At 37.9% G+C, this 24,586-nt stretch overlaps 1 protein-coding gene across 3 annotated transcripts in view; it reads left to right on the top strand.

Moving 5' to 3' along the window:
* Dpyd (dihydropyrimidine dehydrogenase) overlaps positions 1–24,586 on the top strand; it is a 978,758-nt gene that overhangs the window by 472,263 nt on the left and 481,909 nt on the right. For 2 of the 3 annotated variants that reach the window (XM_008833683.3, XM_029563832.1), the window contains exon 12: positions 935–1,119. In XM_008833683.3, the coding sequence (XP_008831905.1) occupies positions 935–1,119 (185 nt within the window). Of the gene's footprint in view, positions 1–934; positions 1,120–16,274; positions 16,690–24,586 lie in introns of those variants that run through there. The other variant, XM_029563833.1, reaches the window with a different exon arrangement.

Genomic DNA, 24,586 nt, shown 5'->3' with positions numbered 1-24,586 from the left:
TCTGTCTCTCTCTTTTGATTTGGAATACACAGTAATTCCTTTTGTTTACATCCAGATACTACACTTGAAATCATGACAGGATACCCAGAGAGAACATTCAACCCTGAACCCCCAGCACACTTTGCTCCCTGGGTGTTATCTTTCTTCTTTCTTCTCATGGACAACCTTTCTCTTCCCAAGCTCAGGACCATAATTCCAATCAAAATTTCCTTTATGTGATTTTTTTTAAGGGAATTCAACCCATTCCATTTCCCATGACATCTTTAGGTTACGTGAGACACAGTATTTTTATCAAATAATTATAAAAGAATTTACAGAGGATTTGCACAAAGAACTAATGATATTTGTATCTGCTGGCTTTTATGAAACAAAGAAAGTAGATACTTTAGTTCCACATGACTGTATACCAGGTCCAACAAATTGTTTAAAAGTAGGAGCAAATGATTTTGTGACCATGTGTAATGCTCTATTATTTTGCTTTATTAAATTTCTTGTTATAAGAAGAAGAGATTGGACTTTGACTGGAATCCATAACTTAACTATATAAGCTGCACCCGTGGCACTCAGGAACAAGACTAGACTCATGTGGACAGTGACAAATTTATGGATAAATACATTTTAGAAAACTTTTTTTTACATGGATTTCAAAGCTGTACTTCTTTGTGGATCGTCCTCTCCTTGGATACCATACAAGCTCTGAAATAGTGCTCAAATCTTTTTAATTTCTACATGTGAGATATATTTTAAGTAGGTTAAGTCCATGTACTTTAATACGTTAGTTCTGGTATTTTCTCAACTTTTTATTTTCCTTATTCCTTAAAAACAGTTGCTTGAATCCCTAGAACAGTAATTAAACTATAATTTTTCTTAATTTTCAACTTCTTTCGTGATACACCTATTGGTCATTACCTGTTGTCTTTCCCTTTATTTTCAGTGAAAGAAGCCTTGAGTCCCATACAGTTTAACAGATGGGGTCTCCCAGAAGTAGATCCTGAAACTATGCAAACCAGTGAACCATGGGTGTTTGCAGGTGGTGATGTTGTGGGTATGGCGAACACTACGGTGGAGTCCGTGAACGATGGAAAGCAGGCTTCTTGGCACATTCACAAATACATACAGGTAGGGATTTGTCATCAAGGCCAGTTACGCTTTTTCTAATAAGGACTTTTTCACTTTTAATATTCACCTGTATGAATGTTTTCTGTGTGTGTGTGTGTGTGTGTGTGTGTGTATGTGTGTGGTATATTTGCACATTGGTATGTAGGTGCACATGTCTGTGTGCACCCAGAAGACCGGAGGACATGAGTGTCTTGCTCATAACAGTCTGCCTTGTTCACTTAAGTCTCTCGATGAATTAAGCTGCACTGATCATCCTGTCTCTCCCCACCAGTGCTGAGATTAGAGGTGTGTGCAGCTAACCTGCCCCCCCACTTTTACATTGGTGTTGAGAATTTGAAGGCTGCTTCCCATGCTTGCACAGCAAGCAGTCTTACCCACTAAGGCAGCTCTCTAGACCAGTATGTACATTTCTATAACATATATGGACATGTTTCATATGTCCATTTATTTACTTGGATACAATTTCTAACAGGCAAACTTGTTAGTAAAATCATTTAGTTGATTAAAAATGCATTATGCATTTCTGTTAGTGGACTGCCATGAAGTTTGTAGTCTTGCCACATTCAAAGTATTTGGCAGTGGCTTAAACCATGAATACTACATGCATAACACTTGAGGATGCTCAGTATGATAAGAACTCGAATTATATTCACAATGAACCTATATAGTCCAGTAAACTGTTTGGTCTGTCCTTTTGGGCTAGTCGAAGTCCTATCAAGTTCTAAATTTGTTGTGTCAAAATGGACAGAAAACAAACCATTAAAGAGCTTTGGTTCAACTGCAATTTTTGTAAACTAAATAGTTTTATGGAAAGATTTAAAATGCAAAGATGCTGAAATATAAAATTGAACATTCTCTGGTGCGGTGACTATGTGATCTTGGGGTAAAAAACTAAAGCTGTTAGAGTTCAGTGTTGATTTTTGACTAATTCTTCTCTATAATCTGATTAATTTCCTCATTTATGTTTAGTGTCCTTGGTAGTTTGCTCTAATTCTCTTTCCTACTGAAGAATGACTGTAGTTACAACAGGCCCATTGCCTCCCTTCTTTTGGTTTTGTTTCTCATATGTTTGCACAATGCATTTTTTTTAAAAAAGATTTCTTTCAATTTTTTCCCCATCGCGGTGACTATTTACGTTGAGTTTTTATTTTGCTATATATTCCAACAGGACCCTTGTTAGACTTGATACATTGCAGTTCATTTGTATCATCTTGATACTGTTTGCCTCATGGTTCTTATGTATAATTTATGGACCTTCTCTTACCTCATCCTGGACATCTGCAAGTAGTGGGCCTTAAGATGTGGTATCTGGACCATAGCATGGTGCTCCAGAAATGCAGAACCCCAAGAAAGAATGCAAGCTGACTATGACTTTGCAGTGAGGGGAAGTTATGGTTCAGAAAGCAGTCGCAGAGATGCCAAATCTCAAATTTTAAAATGCTATAAAACTCAGTTATATGAAAAAAGGGACGAAGAGTGGCAAAGAAAAATAGAAAGCAGTTTTAACATGAAGAACTCCCGGGACTCAAGGAAAGAACAGTTTGGTATGGGGTCAGGCTCCAGTCTCAATAATGATGCAAAGATGGCTGCACAATGATTTAACAACCCTCATGGCCTTGGAAACACAGAGACTAGCTGCCTGGCACTAACAGCCTCTTTTTTGGACCATTTTTCTGTCACCCTGTATTCTTATTTTCTAAATCAACTATTTTGTTCAGAGCACTGTGAAGATTCACAATCCTAGCCTTCCTGTAGAACCCCCTGAACTAAATTTTCACCAGGCCACTTTTTGTGCAGGTGTGTGTTGGATATATTCATGTGTAGTTCTAACCTGCTTTTCCAGTTCAACAGACATATTCATGTGGCTGTCCAGCCTCTAGTTTAAATTTATTGCTTTTAAATCTAACATGCCTTCCCAAATCTCTCCCAACTACAATAGTTAATAGTTATGATTCCAATGTTCAATGCTCTCTGGAGCTCCGAGTTAGGATGGTTAGACATTAAATTACTCAGACAAATCAACATAAGGGTAATGTATTCTGATTTACTGAGTGACCATATTAAAACAAACAAATGGAACTGAATTTTCTAATACATGTAATGTGACATTTTATGAAAAAAGTAAAAAAAAGTACAGTTTAAGAAAAAGAAGCGCTTCTCAAAAAAGCACAATTAAAGATAGTCATTAGTGTGTGAGAAGACACACATTTTTCTCTTTATGACACCACATTATTGAATGCAGCCATACTTATACACTATTTAAGTGGGGTTTGATGCTTCATTTTTTTATATGTATCCAGTTGACTGTATCTCCATAAACATTTTGATAAACTTAGTTTAGTTTTTAAATCTTCTTAAAAAATATTTTATTTTTATTTTATCTTATGTGTATGAGTATATTGCCTACATGTATGTAAGTTCACCAATGTTGTGCAGTGTCCATAGAGGGTCTTCTGCAAGAGCAGTCAGTGCCTTTAATTGCTACGCCAACTCTCCAGTCCCTAGTTTTTAAATTTTTTGTGGGGAGTCACAATTTTTGGTTGACTAGCTATATTACTGAGCAGCATGACATCTCCTTGAAGGGATGCATGTAGAACCCAGGGATAAAAGGTGGGTCTTCTAGCAGGATGCAATGAAACTCCAAGAATGTGTGGAATTCACTTCTGCAGTGCTGGGTGTCTATAAATATATTTTATGATTGTTGCTTTGCAATCTCTTATATGATCATTCTAAAGAATTTTTTCTCCATTTTTAAGATTTAAAAAAACATTTTTATGCACAAATTTATGGCTACAGTATAGTAACTTGATATTTTTATCTCCTTAAACAATTAAAATATTTTGATTACCATAATATACATATTTATGGGGTTTAACATTTCAGCACATGTATATAGTGCATACCAGTCAAATCAAGATCATTAATGATTCTAAGTGTTGGGCACCTTTAAGCTTCACTTTTGTAGTTTTAGTGTAAAATTGAAGAACATGTCCCCTCACCATGCTATAGAATTCTAGGATATAGTACTCTGTTTCAGTACATCCTTTACTCCTTCCACTCCCTAGCTTGTGCTTATCACTGTTCAATAATACATTCAGTTCAATTCTAAAAAATATATTTTATTTGTTCTATTTTTTAATATATTTTATTTATTTATTTTATGTGTATGAGTATATTGCCTGCATGTATGTGGGTGCACCTGTGTTGTGCAAATGCCTCAGAGGTTAGAAAAGGGCTTTGGATTCCCCTGGAACTGGAGTTAAGGAAGGTTCATAGCCTCCATGTGGGTCCCGGGAATCGAACCTGGGTCCTCTGCAAGAGCAGTCACTGCTCTTAACCACTGACCCATCTCTCCAGCCCTATTTGTTCTATTTTATGCATATGAATGTATTACTTGTTTTATGTAAGTTTACCCGTGTTATGCAGTGCCACAGAGATCAGAAGAGGGTGTCAGATTACCTTGGAACTGAAGTTACAGATGGTTGTTAGCCTGTTGGTCCCTTGTAAGAACACTCAGTGTTCTTAACTGCTGAGCCATCTCTCCAGCTCTAAGATCAATAGATCAATTAAAAAACAAAACAAACAAAACACAAAGAATTCTTAATGATGTTTTCCTTTTTCTTCTTTTTAAGTCTCTGAATTTGGTAAGATTTTCCCTAAAAACTGAATAGTCTGGGGCTGGAGAGTGGGGCCAGTGGTTAAGAGAACTGGCTGCTCTTTCAGAGGACCTGGGTTCAGTTCCCAGCACCCACATGGCAGCTAACAACTCTCCTTAACTCCACAGGATCTGACGCCATCTTCTGACCTCCGTGGGAATTGCACAACACAACTGTGCTTGCATACAGGCACTCATACACATTAAATAATAAAATAATAAACAAAATTTCAAAGTGAATAGTCATTTCAAGTAACTTCCACTTATTAATGAAACAAACTATTAAGATGAAGATAAACACACACTGCTTTAATACTACATACTTCTAGGAATGATAATGTCTGATATATTAAAATTTTCATGCTCAATAGAGTTTTAGATGTGGCTGAAGGATTCAGACTTGTCAAACTAGGTGGTGAAATACATTTTAAAATGAAGTTGGGATGGAAGGTAGGCAAAAGTTTCTGCTAAGTAGAATCAACACCTCTACCTTCCTGCTAAGGTGTTAGATGAAAAGTGCTAAGCACTGACATGGCTTCCAGGGGCTAAAGACAGCATGAGAGTTTTCTTTTTCCATACTGTCTGTATTCTGGTTTTCATGACTTCTCTTGAAAGTATCTTCACCTTCAAATCCAGTGCCCCAAACCTGCAACCATTCATCCTTCTAAAAGATGAGATTGATGCTAATATCCTCACTTAAAACCCTTCAGTGGCTCTTCTCTGCACTCGGTTTAAAGCCCAAACTCTTCAATGTATAATGCTGATTATAAATTTTCCACAACATACTAAAATTCTCCTGTGTCTGTCCCTGACCACTGGATTCCACTTGTTCCTCTGCTTCTGGTGTTTTTCCTCTTTCAAGGTGTCCTTAATACTTCTTGACTTAGGTGATCCTTCATTGATGCCCACTTATGCCATTCCCTGCACAAGCTACTGGCGTACTTGTCTATTACTATAGGTTGAAAAGAAGATTATATCCATGTATTGAATAGGAAAAATATTCAAAGAGATAGAATTCATTTTAAGCAAATTTAAAAACAGCTAAAATTAATAATCTTATTAAATAAGTTTATTATCATTATAAAGTAGTGTATTCATTAAGAAAAATTTCTGAGGGCCTGAAGAGATGGCTGAGCATCTAAGCACTTGCTACTCTTCCAGAGGACCAGAGTTTGATTTCCAGCACCCACGTCAGATAGCTCACAATGACCTGTAACTTCAGTTCCAGGGGGTCCAAAGCCCTCTTCTGTCCTCCACAGGAAGTGACATTCACATGTGCAATGCATGTTCATGCATGTGCAAGCACACGTGTGCACACACACATAAAATCTTTAAAGAGAAAATTAAAACTTCTGCAATTTAAAAAGTAAATTCACAAATGAAAGTTCAAAATAATTGTCATATTCCATTCTAGTTTGGGGGAACTGCAATACTATCTCTAGCGTTTTAAAATTATAAAAATTATTTCGTATCATATTATAGCATGAATGCATACACACAGTTGTTGCAACTGAGGATATATAATTTCTTTTAATATATTTTTAGATAAATGCTGTTATTTAAGGATATCCTTGTTGGGCTTTCAATGATTCTCATAAATGTCTGAAGAGAGCTTCACTTAAATTACATTAGTTAATTTTCCTCAATTACCACTTATTGAGTGCCAGCTGTCGGACCCAGCACTTGACATTGGGAAGGTACTAGAGCGGATACACAAGGAGGTAGAATGTAGTGCTGATAAATTTGGGCTCTGAATTAAAGAATGGATTTCAAACCCAGTTGCAGTGCTTTGAAACTGACCTTTAGCAATTTATACCATCCCTCCTGGGTATGATCTTCTCAGTGGTAAATAAGGAACTTAATAAATAAATAATGATGATTGGACTTGCTATTCTGTTGGGTTATGGGAAAGTTTAAGCAAGAGAATTTATAGAACATTCAGTGCAGAGCCTGCTCTACAAATATTTGTTTTTTTTGTATTATTGTTACAGTTTGTTAGAGATTGTTACCTTTGGAGATTCAGATGCTATCAGAAAAAAAGTTATACAAGAGGAGATATGTTTTTAAAAATTCTGCAATAGAAACATAAAGTTTAAAGTCTTAGTATTTGAAAATTAAAATAAGCTTGTATATATGAATTAAAACATAAAAATTACCATTAAAGTATTGAAGTCAGGACTGGAGAGGTGGCTCAGCGGTTTAAAGCACTTCCTGCTCTTCCAAAGGACCCAGTTTCTTTCCCCAGCACCCACAAAAAATGACTCACAGGTGCCTGTAACTCCAGCTCCAGAAGATTCAGTGGCCTCCTCCGTCCTCCTCGGGTACCCACATGCTTGAGGTATACACTCACTCAAACACATAAATAAATATAAATATGAATCAATCTTTGAAACAAAGATTAAAGTCTAATGAAGAAATCAGTTATGTAAGTAAATGGCTAATTCAGTTCAATTCCAGTCCTTAACCACATAGCATGAAAGAGAGAATGATTGATTGTGCCTGGATATGAGTATCAAGACGTGGATCCAGTGAAGACTCTACAAACGCCATGGTGCAAAGGAAGAGAACAAGGAAATGAAGACTCTCGAGTCATTAGCATTGGTGGAACCTAAAAGAGGGCTAATGGGTAGTTTCGCAGGACGTTTACTGCCCAAGGAATCCCCAGACAAGGGTAGCAGCTACCTGAACTGCAGGGCCCAGGCCTCTCACCAGGTGACTCCTGCTGCCTCTTCCCCCTCTGGCACAGGCGAGCCTTCCTTGCACTGCCCCAAGCCATGAGCGTGCTCAGCTTGTTCTGCCAGCCTCGCACCTGGGCATCAAATGCTGATTTTACCAAGAGGCGCAGTGTGGGCTGATTCAGGCCCTGGACATAGAGAATATGTGAGGAAAGATTTGAAATTATACCGGGGCTACAATACAATAAAAGCATCTAAATATAGTTTTCATTTCAGGTGAATAGCGTGGTAGAAATTGTTTACATATAGAAATAATGTGTTGGATGTGCTGTTAATGTGGGAAAAGCAACCCTTATTGTGTCACCATTTCCCTCCCTAGGAGCCACTGTTTTATAATGTTAATGTTAAACTTCCTCTTCAGAAAAGTACTGAAGTGCTGGACGAGGTGGACATGACTTTAATCCCGGCACTTGGGAGGCTGAGGTAGACGAATCACTGTGAGTTCAAGGCCAACCTGGTCTACATAAGTGACTTTTGGGCCAGCCAGCGCTACATAGTGACAGCCTGTCTCAAAAAGAAAAAAAAAGCTGCTGAGATAAATATACCCTATATTAAACTCCGTTAAGCTCATAATCAAGGATTCTTTATCCTTTTCTAGCATTGAAATATTTCAAGATAATCCAATGTATTATTAAAATCAAATGTAGTTACTCTTCTTAAGTACTGAAATTGAGTGTCGTGGCACACAAATTAAGTCCCAGCACTTGGGAAGCAGAGGCAGATGGATCTCTCTGAGATAAAGGTCAGCCTGGTCTATATAGCCAAGTTCCAAACCAGCTAAGGCTACAGAGAGATCCTATCACAAAATAACTGAAAAACAATTTTTAAATGAAGTACTGTACTGATAAGTGATCCAAAGTTATAGATTCTTAATTTATTGCTAGTAGTATGATGTCTTTGGAGCCCAGATACACGATTTTACTTCTACCAATGGCTTAGAAATTTCTGAATAGTAAGGACGGTGTTGATAGTACCCAAAGCAAAAATATAAACTGAAATTTGACAGTATTAAATTTTAAAATCTTGTTTTGATATTTATTGCTATGTTCTACTTGGATACTTCTAATGGACTCATTTTTTAACTATTACGTGTGTGTGTTGTGTGTGTGTGTGTGTGTAAAGCTACATAAATAAAAGTTCTGTTTTAGAGTAAAACTTAACCACATCAATCCATCAGCCTTGTTATATCTTAGGGAACTTATATTACTGAAATTCAAGGTTTTCTCTTCTAAAATAAATTAGGGGGAAATATATGGATATAATCAATATTTTTTTTAAATAGCTAAGAAGTGGGATCGGAGTTGACTCAGCGGTTAAGACAACTTTCTCCTTTCACAGAGGACCTGGGCTCCATTCCCAGCACCCACACAGTAGTTCACAATCACCTGTCACTTCAGTACCAGAGATTCTGACACCCTCTTCTGGACTCAGTGGGCACCAGGCACACACACAGTGCACATCCATATATGCAGACAACACACACACACACACACACACACACACACACACACACAAGATAAAAAAATAAAATAGCTAAGAAGCAGAGATGAAAGTTTATTAGAATTATTGTAGACTATTCGTGTAAGATGTAGTCTTTGATTTATACACTGTTCCTAAAGTTTATTAGAATTATTGTAGACTATTCGTGTAAGATGTAGTCTTTGATTTTTACACTGTTCCTAACTGTCCTAGTTTGTTTCTTCATTGCTGTGACAAAACACTCTGACCACTACCAACTTGGGGAGGAAAGGGTTTATTTATCTTACATCTCCTGGGTCACAGTTCATCAGGGAGCCCAAGATAAGAACTCAGGGCAGGAACCTGGAAGCAGGAGCTGGAGCACAGGCCATGGAGGAATGCTACTTACTGGTTTGCTCCCCTGGCCCTTGTTCAGCCTGATTTCTTATGCAACACAGGCCCACCTTCCCAAGGGTGGCACCACCCACATCACTCAACAGTCAAGAAGATGCCCCATGGATATGGCCACAGGCCATTCCAGTGAAGGAAATTCCCCAATTGAGGCTCCCTCAACCCAGAAGAGTCAAGTTGACACTAAAGCTATCCAGCACACTAACATAGATTTGTATTTGCACGTGTCAGTCACTGTAGTAACAGCTACAATTTGTTAAGCATCTATCATACACCATCCTTTATTTTTCTTGAAATAACTTCATACATCCAGTGAATAACTCACTTTTTATTTCATGGCTTGTAAAACCAAGGGCTAAAGTGTTTAAACTGGTTTAAGATCAATACCTCCTCAGTAAAGGAACCAAGATTTGAATACACATGTCTATTATTATTATTCTCATTACTGAAATGTTTAACTGGTACTTTTCCACCCAGTTCTGATGCCTTACTCTACAGTGTATGTGTATTAAAAAATTTTAAATATACTAATACATTAAAACTTTGAGTATCCCTTTAGAAAAATGAGATTGCGATTGGATGTCTTATATTGTGCTCAGTTTAGTTCTGGTTTAAAATATACCTTAAATAAAATGATTAATTGGACAAAGAAACCCTACAAATATAAGCATGTCATGTCTCCTAACTTCCAGAGAAAGCAAAGAGACAGAGAATTATATGTATGATCAAAGACCTAAATCCAATTGTTAATTGAAGATAGAAATAAGGCACTTTAATTATATAGGTGAGTCCAAAACACTCATTAATAATATATATTGGATAAGTCCAGAAGATTCATTTGAAAACATGAAGGTAGAAAAAATTGTTTTATTCTGTGAACCCAAAGTCAACAGCTGATTCATCAGAACAAGCTAAGATGAGCATTTTAGACTCAATCAGGGGCACTGAGAGTGACATGCCATACACAGGGCACCGAAGATGATAATTTTAAACAAACGACTGTGTACATTTTTTAATCTCATAAATTTAATTTAAAACAGATATTTTCTTCATTTCTATTTTTAAAGATGCAGAGCCTAAGATTTTAAATAAATCATTTATATAGTTCTGTTATGTATCTTGTCTAAACCTACCTGTCCATAATGTATTATCTATAGTCTGTTTCTATTTTGAAAAATGAAGCAAGAGCTACAAAAATCAATCAATTCAATTTTTTATTCTATACAGTTATCATGTAGCCATTTCAAGTCTTCAAACAGCACCCATTTTGTCAGCAAGTTCTTTTTAATTTTTAGTAACTCACTTTTATCATCTTTTGAACCACGTTCAACTTAGCTTTCATGAGTAAATTTTATTTTTCAAATTCACATAACTCACTACTTTATGCAATATTTATTTACATGTACAACCAAGACAGACAAGGGTAGGAAGAGATACCTAAAGGCTGACACACACACACACAAACACACATACACACACACACACACACACACACACGCACACACGCACACAGCTTACTGGTAGGAGAACATCTCTGTGCACACTGAGACTTCCCACTGAGTAATGAGATTCAGCCCCTCTGGCCACCTTTACTGTGTCTGAGGGAGGGAGAGCAGAAAAATTATTAATCGAGTTAGTGTCTTAGTTGAAAACAAATTAAATAAGACCTATAATGGATCTCAGGTCCTTCATAATAGAAGCACCATAGGGAAGATTTAATATCAGTGCTATTTGTGTATAAAACACATCATTCAGAAGCACTGGTTGTAATTTTATCGTACAAAAGACTTTGTAAAATACAAGAGTGAAGAGAAAAAGTTATTTGAGAGATCATTGTATTTTTTCCTACAGAGAAACAAACTGGGAGAACGAAGTCAAGCTACAGTCTTCTAAACTCCAAACCCATATCTGAGGCTTGTTTTTCTTAAAATAATTATATTGGTTCTGAGAAAAAGCTCCTCTAAACATGGGATATTTGTGTCGAGTAAAGGTGATCTAAGTAGAAATTACAATTTCAAAGCCCAACTGGTTTACTTATATCAGTTAAATAATATGTCACATCAGTGTGCTTTTAATAAAAATTGTTTCAAAGATGTTGGGGAGGGAGGCCTAGGAATTGGAGGTGGGTAAGAAGGCAGAACGATTACATTGCATTCATGTATGAAATTACCAAAGAATATCTAATAAATGATAAATTCTAAACATTCCTGTGGAAGAAAGGTGGATGTTTCCCCTTGTTGGACTCACTAGAGATCCAGTTGTAATTGTGTGTATAGATGCCACTATAGGATTTTAATTTTAATTACACTCTAAATTACTTGAGTCGCCAAATCTCAATCAATGGTATCCTGACTTGTAAAAAAAAAATTAAGCTAGGCATGATGGTGCACTCATGCAATCCCAGCTCTTCAGAGGTAGACACAGCAGGAGCATGACTTCAAGGCAAGACTGGGCTACACAGTGAGATTTTATTTCAAAAAAGAAAAGAAAGTAGAGAAAATTCAGTTTCAAATATACTGTCTTTTAAAGGCAGTGTTAAAAAATAAACAGCAACAGTGTTTATTACCAGTGTTGAAAGGGGGTAAATAAACTTAGATGTTGCTACTATACAAAACAGTTCTAAATTGTAGTGGCAGAAATATAGAGGAAAAAGATTAAAAATTAGAAGAATAAATAAGAATTCATAGGTAGAGGTGGAAATCGAAGCAAAAGAGAGAAATTATACAGTGCCTCTTGTTAAAGATAAGAAAGAAAGAAAGGAAAGAAAGAAAGAAAGAAAGAAAGAAAGAAAGAAAGAAAGAAAGAAAGAGGAAAATAAGTTAGGTTTTCATTCAGAGAAAGTTCATCCCATGAAAATCAAATCCAGATAAGGAAGAAGATAGTAAACATTAACAGTGTTTTAGTATTGTATATGTGTAACTGATTTCAGGAGCCAATAGGTACAGAATGTCATTGGCTGGCAGACAGTGTTTGGTCTTCTTTTCTGCAGAGCATAGTTTTAATTATACAGCTAGACTGAATGGGCCTATGAGCCAGAGGAACAGGAAGAATAGCATCTGTCTCTTTTGGCATCTTTTTCCTCTCTTCCATGCAATTTGGGGAGGTGAGGTTGAGAACTGTTGGAGCAGCATGTATATAGCTCTTTTTTTTACTTTCTTATTGAAGTTTTGCAAATTTCATGCAATATATTTTGATCATATTTAGATCCCCTCCTCATCTGTGCCCCTTTAGTACCGCTACTGACCAAATGTCTGGAAAACTCTGTTTCCTTTTGGTCATCTACCACGTCTGATTCTTAAAATCCTCTCATCCCCTCTTCAGAAATGATCCCTGAACACTGGGAGGCAGAAGTTTGTTATAGGTGTCCTATTCAGGCACAAGAATTCTACAGCCTCTTATTCTCTGCATGTTGGCTAGTTGTGGGCCTGTGTATTAATCACCATGGAAGCTTCTCTGCTGAGAGTTGAGAGATGCATTAATCTATGGGTACTACAAGAAGTCATTAGGAATCAGTTTAATACTGAGTCTACTTAGCATAGTAATAGTAATAGGATCTCCCCTATAGCCTGTGACGTGGCTAGTCTCAGGTTACTAGGCCTCATATCAATGCAAGTATAGAATCGATCCCATAAAGTGGATCTTAAATTCAGTTAGAAAGTGGTTGGTTATTCCCATAATATTCATGCCACTATTGCCAGACCAGTTGTTTTCATAGCTGGTAGGATTCACAGCTGAGTAAAGTTCATAATTAATTTTCTATTCAGATAGAATGCTCTCCTCATTTGTTGCTCCATTGCTGTGACAAAATACTCTGACCATTACCAGCTTGGGAAGGAAAGAGTTTATTTGTCTTACCTTTCCCGGGTCACAGTTCATCAGGGAGCCCAAAGTAGGAACTCAGGGCAGGAACCTAGAGGCAGAAGCTGGAGCACAGGCCATGGAGGAACACTGCTTACTGGCTTGCTCCCTTGGTCCCTGCTCAGCCTGCTTTCTTATGCAACACGGGCCCACCCACTCAGGAGTGGCACCACCCACAGTGGGCTGGGCCCTCCCACATCACTCAACAATCAAGAAGATGCCCCACAGACATGACCACAGTCCCGTCCTATGGAAGTAATTCCCCCAATTGAGGTTCCCTCAACCCAGGTGTGTCAAGTTGACACTAAAGCTTTCCAGCGCACATGCATAGCACCTTCCAACACTATGAAAGATGGCCAGTGGAGGTGAGGCTTTGAAGTCAGCACCATCTTGATTTCTCATTATCCCTAGTTCTACAGTTCCTATATGTAGTGTTTTAGCAGTAGGGTCTTACCACCCAGTTCTGGTGAGTAAACAAAAGCAGGGTCAATGGTAAGTATCCTTTGAGGGTCTATGGGACCCCTGGCCAACAGCTTCAAAAGAAGGGATTCATTACTGACATTGGGCTTTTACTTTGCTAACCTGTCATGTCTAGTAGAGGAAATGTCCCCCTGTTATAAGGTAACTCCTTTTAATCTCCTTCTATAATGTATATTATATACGTAAGAAGCTTCTATAGTGGTAGGTTTCCATGTGGCTTTTTCTAAAGGCCTTTGGTGTTTGTTATCCCTCCCCATACTCCCTCCTCTGCCCCACCCCTATTTAAGCCTTCCTACTCTATTATCTTCCTTTCCCCCTTTATATCACTTCATTCTACCTCCCTCCCATGAAGCCCTCCAGCCCCCGTGACTGTTTGGCATTGTCATTTCACAACAACAGCAAAGAATCAAGTTGTTCATTATTGCTTTAGGTTTATTATCTCTGTGACACACGGTAATTTGTGGGCATGCCTGTTCCTGAGTGGTACTTTTTTTGTTCTTCTAAAAACTTGATCCTTTATTGTTTACTGCTATAATCTTGTGATATGTTAAGCATGTTAAGGTGGCCAATGCTATTTTTGTTGTCATTGTTGTCGTTATTGTTGTTTTGAGATAGTATTTCCCCATAGCCCCAGCTGGCCTAGAATTTGCTATGTAGTCCAGTTGCTTTCAAAGAGATCTGCCTGCCTCTGCCTCCTAAGTGCTGGCATTAAAGGCATACACCACCACACTCAACTTTTCTGATACTTTTATTAATTCATTTATGAATCTGTATTATTCCTTTCACTTTTTCAGTCACCCCCACTCCTGAGACCAAATTACTTTAGGAGAGATGCACTAGATGCATATATACACGTAAACACTTCCTGGATGGGACAAGATCAGATGTAACTTTGCTAACCCTATGTGCTCATCATCTACTATTGTCTTCAACTAGAGCTTCTGATGTTGGTTTTCTGCCTAGCAATCAATGAAGCTTATGTGACATTCAATGAAGAAGTTCTATAATAGTTACTACCATCCTGCTCAATTGTATATGTTGTATGGGTATATTTTGAAATAAGTGTTTAAAGTTCTCTAAATCTATCTTGAATTTCTTGTATTATCAACCTACGTTTTTATTCTTGAGGGGTGTGTGTGTGTGTGTGTGTGTGTGTGTGTGTGTGTGTGTGTGTGTATGTGTTTCCTGATTTAATGCAGACACTAAAAACATCACTGCTCATTGAGGTGACAAAGTGTCTCCAGGGATTGGTAATGAGATAAAGCTGCTTTAACCTCATAGTCACTAGTTCAGATCTACCCCAGGTCAAGCATGACAGAAAGTACTGCCATGTGAAAGCATTTCAATAAGCCATGTGAAAAGATGTGTAATTTGGCTACCTCACAGAGAAAATTCATGTGGTAGTCCCACTATACAAGGAGACACAAGGGTGACTGTGGTTTGGGTTTGACAATAAAGAAGTCCACTCAGTCCTAAATATTGCATCTTCTTCCTGTGACTCACTCACCTTTTTATCGGTTTGTGTACTGGGTCTGTGACACACACATCCATATGAATCTGTCTCTCACTGCTGCTAATGAGGTAGAGTTCAACAGTACTAAACTAACTTCTAAAAATGTATTCCATTCCCAGATGAAAATTCCATGCAAAATTAAAGTTATGTGCTTCGTGTTTCCTGTCACATCAGTGCCTTTCTACATATGTTTCCCAATGTTTCATTTTTGTCTTCAGTCATGCTATTGATTTCATTGATGTGGTCGTAGAACTGAACATTTAGGAAAGCTTGTTCATTCTTGTCAATCTTTCCATTGAGAAATAGCTACCAAATAAGAACAGGTGAGTAAAAAGATCCTTTGAAGGCAGAATATTCAAAATTCACTGTAGTGCAAAAAGTTCACTACTGTGATGTCTAATTGGGTGTATTCAGTAAGAAATCTCTCAGCTTTTCCACTTTTAGTATTTGAAATTCAACAAGGCTTTTTTATTTTTACTATATTTAGGATTCAAGTTATTTAAATTACCTGACTTGGGATACCTTTAGAAGGCATTTTATATGCATGTTTATATCTAAAGGGTATATAAGGTGGTAGCACTTAAAAATAATATATTAACCGTCTTACTTTTGTGTCACGATCACTATATTTCACATTGAATATATAGTGATGGATTGTAAGAATTTTAAAGCTATCTTAATAATGCTAATGATAATTTTTTGAAAGAATGATAGTAATGTACCTCATGTTAAAAATTTCTTTTCTGAATAAAAATGGACAGGAACTAAAAACAATGATAGCCAAGGATTTAGAAAACAAATTTATAAGAACGTATCTATGTCCAAGTTCCTGTTCCACAGGAGACTTCCCTCCCAAATTTAAATAAAGTTGACTCCTTATCATTATTGTTGCTTAAAATGTACCTTTAATTCCAAATCTTCAAAGGCATTCTTTTGCCCTAACTTATATCACTGATTCTTATAATATCGGAAGAACTGTGATTTGAGAATTAGAAATTTAAATTGCACAAGCTCACTATTAGAGTATTTCCGTTACCCTTTGCAGGTTTTGAGGCAGCTTATTCGACCTTACAGTCTCCCCAGGAAGCTAATGGGAAAGCCTTGCAGCAATCTTCACGGGAAAGTTTCCAAATGTCAAGTGTCATCTTTCCAGCTGTTAGATGAATGGGTAGCCACAAGGCATTTATTTGGGTGTGCAGCCCCTGTGAAATCTGGGTGAGGCAGGAGAAAAGGCTATAATTTGGTGATTAGTTTACCAGCGATGGTGCAGTTGCAAATCTCCTACCCAGGCAAAAGACTTTATTTTGTCACTTAATGATTGACAGCTGACTGCAGTGCTTTTGCACTTAAAGAATGAAAATGCCTTAAACAAAGGCATCATCAATATGTCAGACTAATTTCTGAATCCTCTACTGCTTCAGATAAAAACAGTCTTATCAACAGAACTGCCTCCTTCTCCAAACCCTTTCCAAGTGAGAAGAGGTAAGGCCTCTGAAGTGACAGCTGTATTAAAAATCTTGAGACATACTGAAAAAGTGTCCTTCCATTTAAGATACAGTTCAGACTCTTTGATTCTTATATTAAGAGAAGATTGTTATGAACCATTGGCCACTGTCAGTTAAGAAAACAATGAATACCAACAAAAACTAGTCCTAAATCATAATGGATTTTGTTGGAGATAGAAATAGCCTCCAAAAATAATATTGAAGTACGTCATGGATAAGTGTTGTTTCCATATGAAGTTTTCCACTTCATGATAGTCCTGTTGAGTTGAAATCAGCCAATCTTGTTAGAAATTCAAAATTTAGACTTAACTAGTATTGGAAATGCATGATATTTCATTTCTATCCTTTTCAGTGACAACTAGTAAAGACAAATTTGCTCATAGCCTTTGAAAAATGAGGTCTATTTCAGTAGCTTATAACTAAACATTCCATGTATTCGATACTGCTAGCTATACAGTTCACTATCTTAGTTGGCCTATTCAGCTTAATCTACAGTGTGTTCCTTAGCTAATATGTTTAAATAATTATTTGCATCAATGACTTGACATTTATTTGTTGAATATTTTTCTTTTTAACAATGTACAGATTTGTATATAAAGAGATGATTTAGAAAATAATATCTATATGTTGTAAAAGGAAATCAAGGAAAAAATGGGGATTGAGTCTGCATTTAATGGAGCTATCAAAACAAAACTATCTGGTTGGTGACGGGAAAAAAAGCACTGTGACTAATAAGTAATTTTAATGCCTTTTATTGGTTTTTTGTAGGGCTCCAAACTTTTATTAAATGGCAGCTTTGACCTGAAAAGTAATTTAAAATGAAATTGTCTCTATGAAAACAGAATATTTCCTTACCAATACAGCTGCAGATTGCTACTTCAGGCACAGATAACTCAAGACTAGAATGGGCAGAAAAAAATAATCAGATCTGAAAAACCTGATCCACTGCCATAGGGAAAACCTCACCTCACTTCAATGTGTCCTGGCAGAGGAAAGAGAGTTAGCAACTGCAGGGTCACTAGGTCCAAGCAGGCAGTAAATGTTATAGGTCCTATGCGAAATTTGCAACTCCTAATGCCTGGGGACATCTGGGTTAATGACAATATCACAGTAAAGCAAAGTGTGGAGAAACATTAGTTTCAGGAGGAAAATTCAAAGACAGTCAACTAAATGGGAACTGGAACGAAATATGCGTTTGCCTGCATTCAGTGACTGGGTAAAGTTCAATCTTAAGCTGTATAGGATCAGGGCAAACAATACCCAGACATGGACATCCTAATGGGAACATGAAAATCAACCTGATTTCAAATCGTGACTTAATTGCCCACTCACTCAGTCTTGTGACCTATGGAAATACTGTATTGCTTTCTGGGCTTTCTCGTTTACAGCTGTGAGACAGCACCATGTAATCACAGAGATGGAATTCTTGACTCAAGCGCTTAACTTTTTTATGATTACTAATACATTAACATGAGCCTCACTGTCTCATCCAGAGAATGGGAAAAATTTCATACAGTTCTGAAACTCAAATAAGATATGCTGCAAATGAGCAATCTGATTTATTCAGTTCTCATTACTTTCTTATTAGTTTACAGGCTTACCATTCATATTATATATAAAATTAATCATTTTTCACATTTTACAGATTAGAAAACTTTTGAATTTGATTGAAGCAGAATTAGCCATGGGGATCATTTGATTCAACCACTTAAGATATGGATTTTGCATGCCTAGTGGACGGGCCCATGCCCATGTCCATATGGGCAGCAAAATTGGGATCAGTGGGTTTAAAGAACAAGGACAAGAAGTTGAGAGAAAGGGGGATGGGGTGGATAGGAGGAGTTGTGGGGAGGAGGTGATGGTGAATGTGATCCAAATACAATGGAGGCATGTATTAACTTTTTAAATAATTAATAAAAGTATATTTAAAACATGGCTTAGAAATCAAATGCACAGATTGTAAATGAATAAATGCAAGTAACAGAACTGATGTAGGAGAAGAGAGCAAAAACTATTTCAAAGGGATGGTCAGTTTTCTTTAAGTGTGTGACTCTAACGAGTTTGACCAGCGTTGTGTGTGTGTGCGTGTGTGTGTGTATGCCTGTGTGTGTGTATGTGTGTGTATGTGTGTGTGTATGTGTGTATGTGTGTGTATGCGTGTGTGTGTATGTGTGTATGCGTGTGTGTGTATGTGTGTGTGTATGTGTGTGTATGCGTTGTGTGTATGTGTGTGTATGCGTGTGTGTGTGTGTGTATGTGTGTGTGTGTGTGTGTGTAATGCGTGTGTGTGTGTGTGTATGTGTGTGTGTATGTGTGTGTATGTGTGTGTATGTGTGTGTGTATGCATGTGTGTGTATGTGTGTGTGTGTGTGTGTGCATCAGAGTACATGAAATCATGTGGGGGATAGTGATGGGGATGCAGATTGGGGAAGGGGGTATAAATAAGATCAAAATATATTGTATGAAATTCATAAAAATTCAATAAAAATGAAAAATAAATAGGCATTTCGTGGAGTGTGCTGTGAAATCTTGTCTTCTGCTCATGACATGGCTGTTGTACTCATGAGCTCACAGCAGCTGTGGTTACATGTACATGATCAAGCCAGTGAAAACTGCAACATGAATGCAGCTCCTGAGGCCCCACCCTTAGCTGCAGAGCTACTGGCAGCTGATGGCTGCTAAGGGAGGGAGAATCATTTTACTTCAGGGGTATGGCCACTGGTGAGTAACCCTTACATCAGTACACATCAGTACACCCACACCTATGCACACTTAGGTAGCATTAATCAACTTCATGGGTGGGGCAAATGTGACCAGAATGCATTGAATATGTGTATGAAATAGTAAATTAAAAATACTTTATAGGTATTCAAAGAGTTAAACATAAGTATCACATCCAAAACAAATAAATGCATAAAATGAGAAGGAAAACAATGCTTTTCTCAAGATGTTGAATCTGGGTAGTGGGAGTTCTGTGGCTAAAACCCAAAGTGTTCAATGCTTAGCCTTACTGCTGTTTTCAAATACCATGGTACTTCCTTCTTCATTGACCTTTAGATGAGCAAGTGGAAGACCCAGGTCACAGATGTATCCCAATCTCTATATAGAGAATTCTGCTCCTGAGTAGATATAAGTATTAGATTTGTTTGTAACTCATTAAACCAGTTCTCAGAACTTACTCTATTTTATTTTAGATCATTTCTCATATACCATATTCACTATATACTGGGAAACATTCCAGAATGAATAGCTCACATCCCATATGCTAGTCACATCATGATACACTGGGAAGCATCCCACATGGGAGGGGGGTCTGCATTACCCATATACTGCTGAGACTATAGATCAGGTATATCAGAGGGAAGTTTAGTTCACTTCCCAAATACTATAGGCTCTATATATGAGGTGATGTCCTAGGGGGAAGTGTAGTTAACTCCTCAAATGCTGTTGCAACTACATATCAGGTAACATCTGAGATTGTGTCATCCACTTCCTATATATTGTAGTCACGAGATACTGTGAAACCTCCCAGGGAGCATGGGGTGCATTACCTGTATACTGAAATGCCTTACACCAGGTAATACTAAAAGTCGGTATAGCTCACTTCGCAAATAGTAAGGCATTAGGCATCAGGTGACATCTCAGGAGGAAGTATAATTAACTTCTCAAATACGGTAGGCACTATATTATATACCATGTAACTTTCCAGAGTGTAAAGTTCACTTCCCATATATTGTACTCACTATATTCTGAGGCCCAGCAGAATGAAGTTTGCTTCCTGTCTGCTGTAGACACTTTATGTCATGGAATAGCTCAGCATGGTGTAATTCATATCAATTATTTGATAGGTGTTTTATGTGGTAATCAAGTACCTAATATGGTACATACCTACAAGTTGATGGTTACTCAATAAAATATTGGTCATGTGAAATATGGTTGAAAAGTTAGATATATTTTGGCAATGTTTTAGGTTATAAAGACATATGGTTAAGGAAACTGATGTACAAATACACTCAGCTCTTGGGTGATGAATGCTACCTGCTGTATAATGCTTGTAATTCTATAAAGAGCTGGTGCTTGGTGGTGAGGTAGGGTTATCATGAAAACACAAGGCTGTAAATGAACATATTGGTATTTCCTCATTTTTCTCATTTATCTCCACAACCATCTTCTACATAGGTGTTGCCATTTATTACCATTTTAAAATGGTCTCTAAATGACTGACTGGCTTTCTCTTTCATGCTGTATTCTGCTTAGACTGCTGTGCTGTTGACTTCCAGTTCTGAGCTGTTTTATTTCAAGTCTCAATATTTAACGTTACTGCTGTCACCTTTCTTAAATGTCAGCTTCTTTTATTTCTCTTCATCACTCTTACCGTGATCACACTGACTCCTTTGTGTGACATGGATTTGCTGTCAGGCGCCTCCCTGGGCTGGTCCCCAGGTTTTTCTGACTCTAGTCATTGACATCTTGTCAACGGTGTCACCTACTTGGCCCCTCGGCCTCTGAATATGGCAATTGTTACCATCTTGATTGACATTTTTGAGAATTTGTCAACATGTTTTTTGGGAAGATCTCAAACTTTAAGTTCACCTCTTAAAGTTGACTCACTATTTCATTATTTGAGCAGGTCTTCGGGGTTGTATGAAATAGAGCCTTTGAGAAACAGTCTGCATGTTGTTAACAGATCATGTTACAGTTACTGGAAAGGTATTAGCAGCTGTAGTTTAGCTAATAAATTGAATCAGTCATGTATTTGGAATATAAAAAAAAGTATGCTAAAAACTGTTACATATGTATTACTTTCTTTCCCCTTCTGGTAGGTTCCTTTATTGAAGAGGCCTTCCATAACCACCAACAATAGAAATGTCCTCTGTCCCCAGCCACACTTATCCCTAACCCAAGCACTCTGAGTTCTATTCTTTTGAAGAGAAACCACTTAAGCACAGGTTAATTAACAAGAAGCATGCATATGTACAAACTCACCCACACCCTGTCATTCTCATCCCATCCCTCACTATCTCACTGTAATGTAATATTCAAGAGGATAGAAATTGGAGTAGGGTGTGGTGGAGCATGCCTGTAATGCCACCACTCAGCAGGTGGAGGCACGGGGACCATAAATTTAAGGTCAGCCTGAGCTGTGCAAGAAGTTAGAAGCGAACCAGGGCTTCTAGCAAAACCTGATCTTGGAAGGAATGAAAGGAGAGAGGGAGGAAGGAAGGAAATGGAAACCAGGATGTGTGCTAGGGAGCAACACCAGCAGGAAGTGTCATTGATAGACTTCAGCAAGATGGGAATAGTGGGTAGAAGAACCCAGCCTCTATCTACTTATAGAAGAAAAGATTTGCCACTATTCACAGTTAAGAGTGCCTCTGAAAAATCATGGAATATGGAGGTGATAGCACCCCAGGGGAGCACAGAACTTGAGAAAACCCACCTTTAAAGGGATAAGAAGACTAGCTTTTTCACATGACTACTCCAAGTTGGCCTAAGCTATATGGAAGAAAGGATAAAATCAAGCCACGACTACTTCAATGGGGAAAACAGTTCACTTCTTCTTCTCTTCATAGGGAAACTGGCAAGGATAAACCCTTAGGGACAGCAAGGAGCAAAAGCAAAAGATACCGGTAACTAGATTATAGCTCTCACCAGTAAGTAGATTTAGTCCAACCCGGATTTAGGTTTACCCATCCAGGGCATCCATGGTGGCCATCTCAGACAGACAAATCCTGGCTCCCCAATCAGCCATGTTTAACAGTGTAACCCAGTAAAGGGCTTCATTCCTCCAGACAATCCACTTAGCAGACATGCCTACCTGAAGAGTCTAGCCAATATCCCTACCTACCATCTGATTATGGAACATTTCCAGGAGATCCCACCAACTTCAAAATTAAGCATTGAGATCAGCCTGCCTGGGGACACTGGCAGCTGACCCCACATGCAGATGCTGCAAGTTGGTCTGACTAGAATTCTAACCCAGATGACTGGTGAGACCTTTTTCTCAGAAAACCAAGTTATAAAGACTAAAAGTGGTGGCTACTTTCTTAAATGTACATATATCAGAGCTAGGATTTATGAAGAATCAGGAAAAAATGATAGCAGGAAAGGAAACTATTAAATCTCTAGTAACTAAACATATATCTGAGATACCTGACAAAAAAATTCTAAATAATGTTCTCAAATTATCTCATCAAACAACCAGTGGACACAGACAGACAAATCATATCAGAAAAGTCAGTACATGATGAAAGGAGACAGTCAACATAGTGGTTACAGCCATTAAAAAAATCATAGAACCGAAAAATACTGAGACTGCAGTGAAAACTGTGAAAGAGGAGGCTCAGGTGGAAGAATTAATAAATTCGAAGAGTTGATTTAAAATCATCTGCTCTGAGTAGAAAGAGAGTAAGGAAGACCTTCATGAGTTGTGTAATACCACAAAGCGAAATTGTGTATTCATTGTGAGCATTCCAGAAAAGGAGAGAAAAGTCCTTTTTTTTCTGAGAAATAATGGGATTGATGAGTTGACTCATCAATGGCATTTGCCACCAACCCTGATGATCTGAGTTTGATCCCTGGAATACACATGGTGGAAGAAAGGAACAAGTTCCACAAGTTGTCCTCTGACATCTATACACGTCAGGGCACACACATATGCACGCACGCATGCACACACACACACACACACACACACACACACACAAGTAGTAAATGCATCAATTTAAAAAAATAAAAAGAAATAAAGGAAATGATGACTGAAAACTTACCAAAGAGGAAGATAAACATGGAAATTAATAACACCCCATAATCAGCGAGTATAGTGAACTCAAAACCATTTATACTGACATATTAAATTATTAAATAATTAAATTGATACAACTCACAGGCAATGAGATAATTTTGAGGACCAGAGAAGAAAATTGAGTTGTCAAATAAAGGACGCCCCAGTAAGACCACATCCTAATTTGTTCTTCATTGCTATGACAAAACACTCTAACTACCAACTTGGGGAGGAAAGGGTTTATTCAGCTTACATCTCCCAGGTCATAGTTCATCACGGAGCCCAAGGTAGGAACTCAGGGCAGGAACCTGGAAGCAGGAGCTGAAGCACAGGCCATGGAGGAATGCTGCTTACAGGCTTGCTCTTCTGGCCCCTGCTCAGCCTCCTTTCTTATGCAACACAGGCCCACCTGCCCAGGGGTGGCACCACCCACAGTGGGCTGGGCCCTCCCACATCACTCATCAAGAAGATGCCCCTCAGACATGTCCAAAGGCCAGTCCAATAGAGGCAATTCCCCAACTGAGGCTCCCTCAACCTAGGTGTGTCAAGTTGACACTGAAGCTATCCAGCACAGACCATCAGCATGATTCTTCAAAGAAACTTCCCAGATCAAGAGAGTGCAAAGAAAGAACCACTGTCCTGAAAGAGAAAAACTGTCAACCAATATTTTTCTATATTTATTTTTATTTTAGCTGTATGAGTGTCTTGCCTACATGTATGTAAGGGTACCCTTATCATGCAGTGCCCATGAAGGCCAGAAGAGAGCATCAGATCCCCTGGAACTGGAGTTGGTTAGCCACCATGTGGGTGCTGAGAGCCCAACCTGGGTCCTCTGTAAGAGCATCCAGTGCTCTTAACCTCTCAACCATCTCTCCAGCCCTTCAACCAACACCTTTACAACTGGAAAAATTGTCTCCCAAAACTGAAAGAGAAATAAAAACTTGCCCAGTTTTACAAAAATTAAGGAAATTGGCCTATTAACAGACGTGTTAAGTGCAAAAAGGAGTCCTTCAAGTTGAAACAAAGTCATTAAATGACAAAAGAAGCTATGTCAAAGTACAGATTCCT

This window comes from Nannospalax galili, unplaced genomic scaffold (genome assembly GCF_000622305.1).
Source record: "Nannospalax galili isolate Female #2095 unplaced genomic scaffold, S.galili_v1.0 scaffold255, whole genome shotgun sequence".
NCBI lineage: Eukaryota > Metazoa > Chordata > Mammalia > Rodentia > Spalacidae > Nannospalax > Nannospalax galili.
The sequence above is the reverse complement of the archived record's forward strand: the minus strand, read 5'-3'. Positions and strand labels throughout refer to the sequence as shown.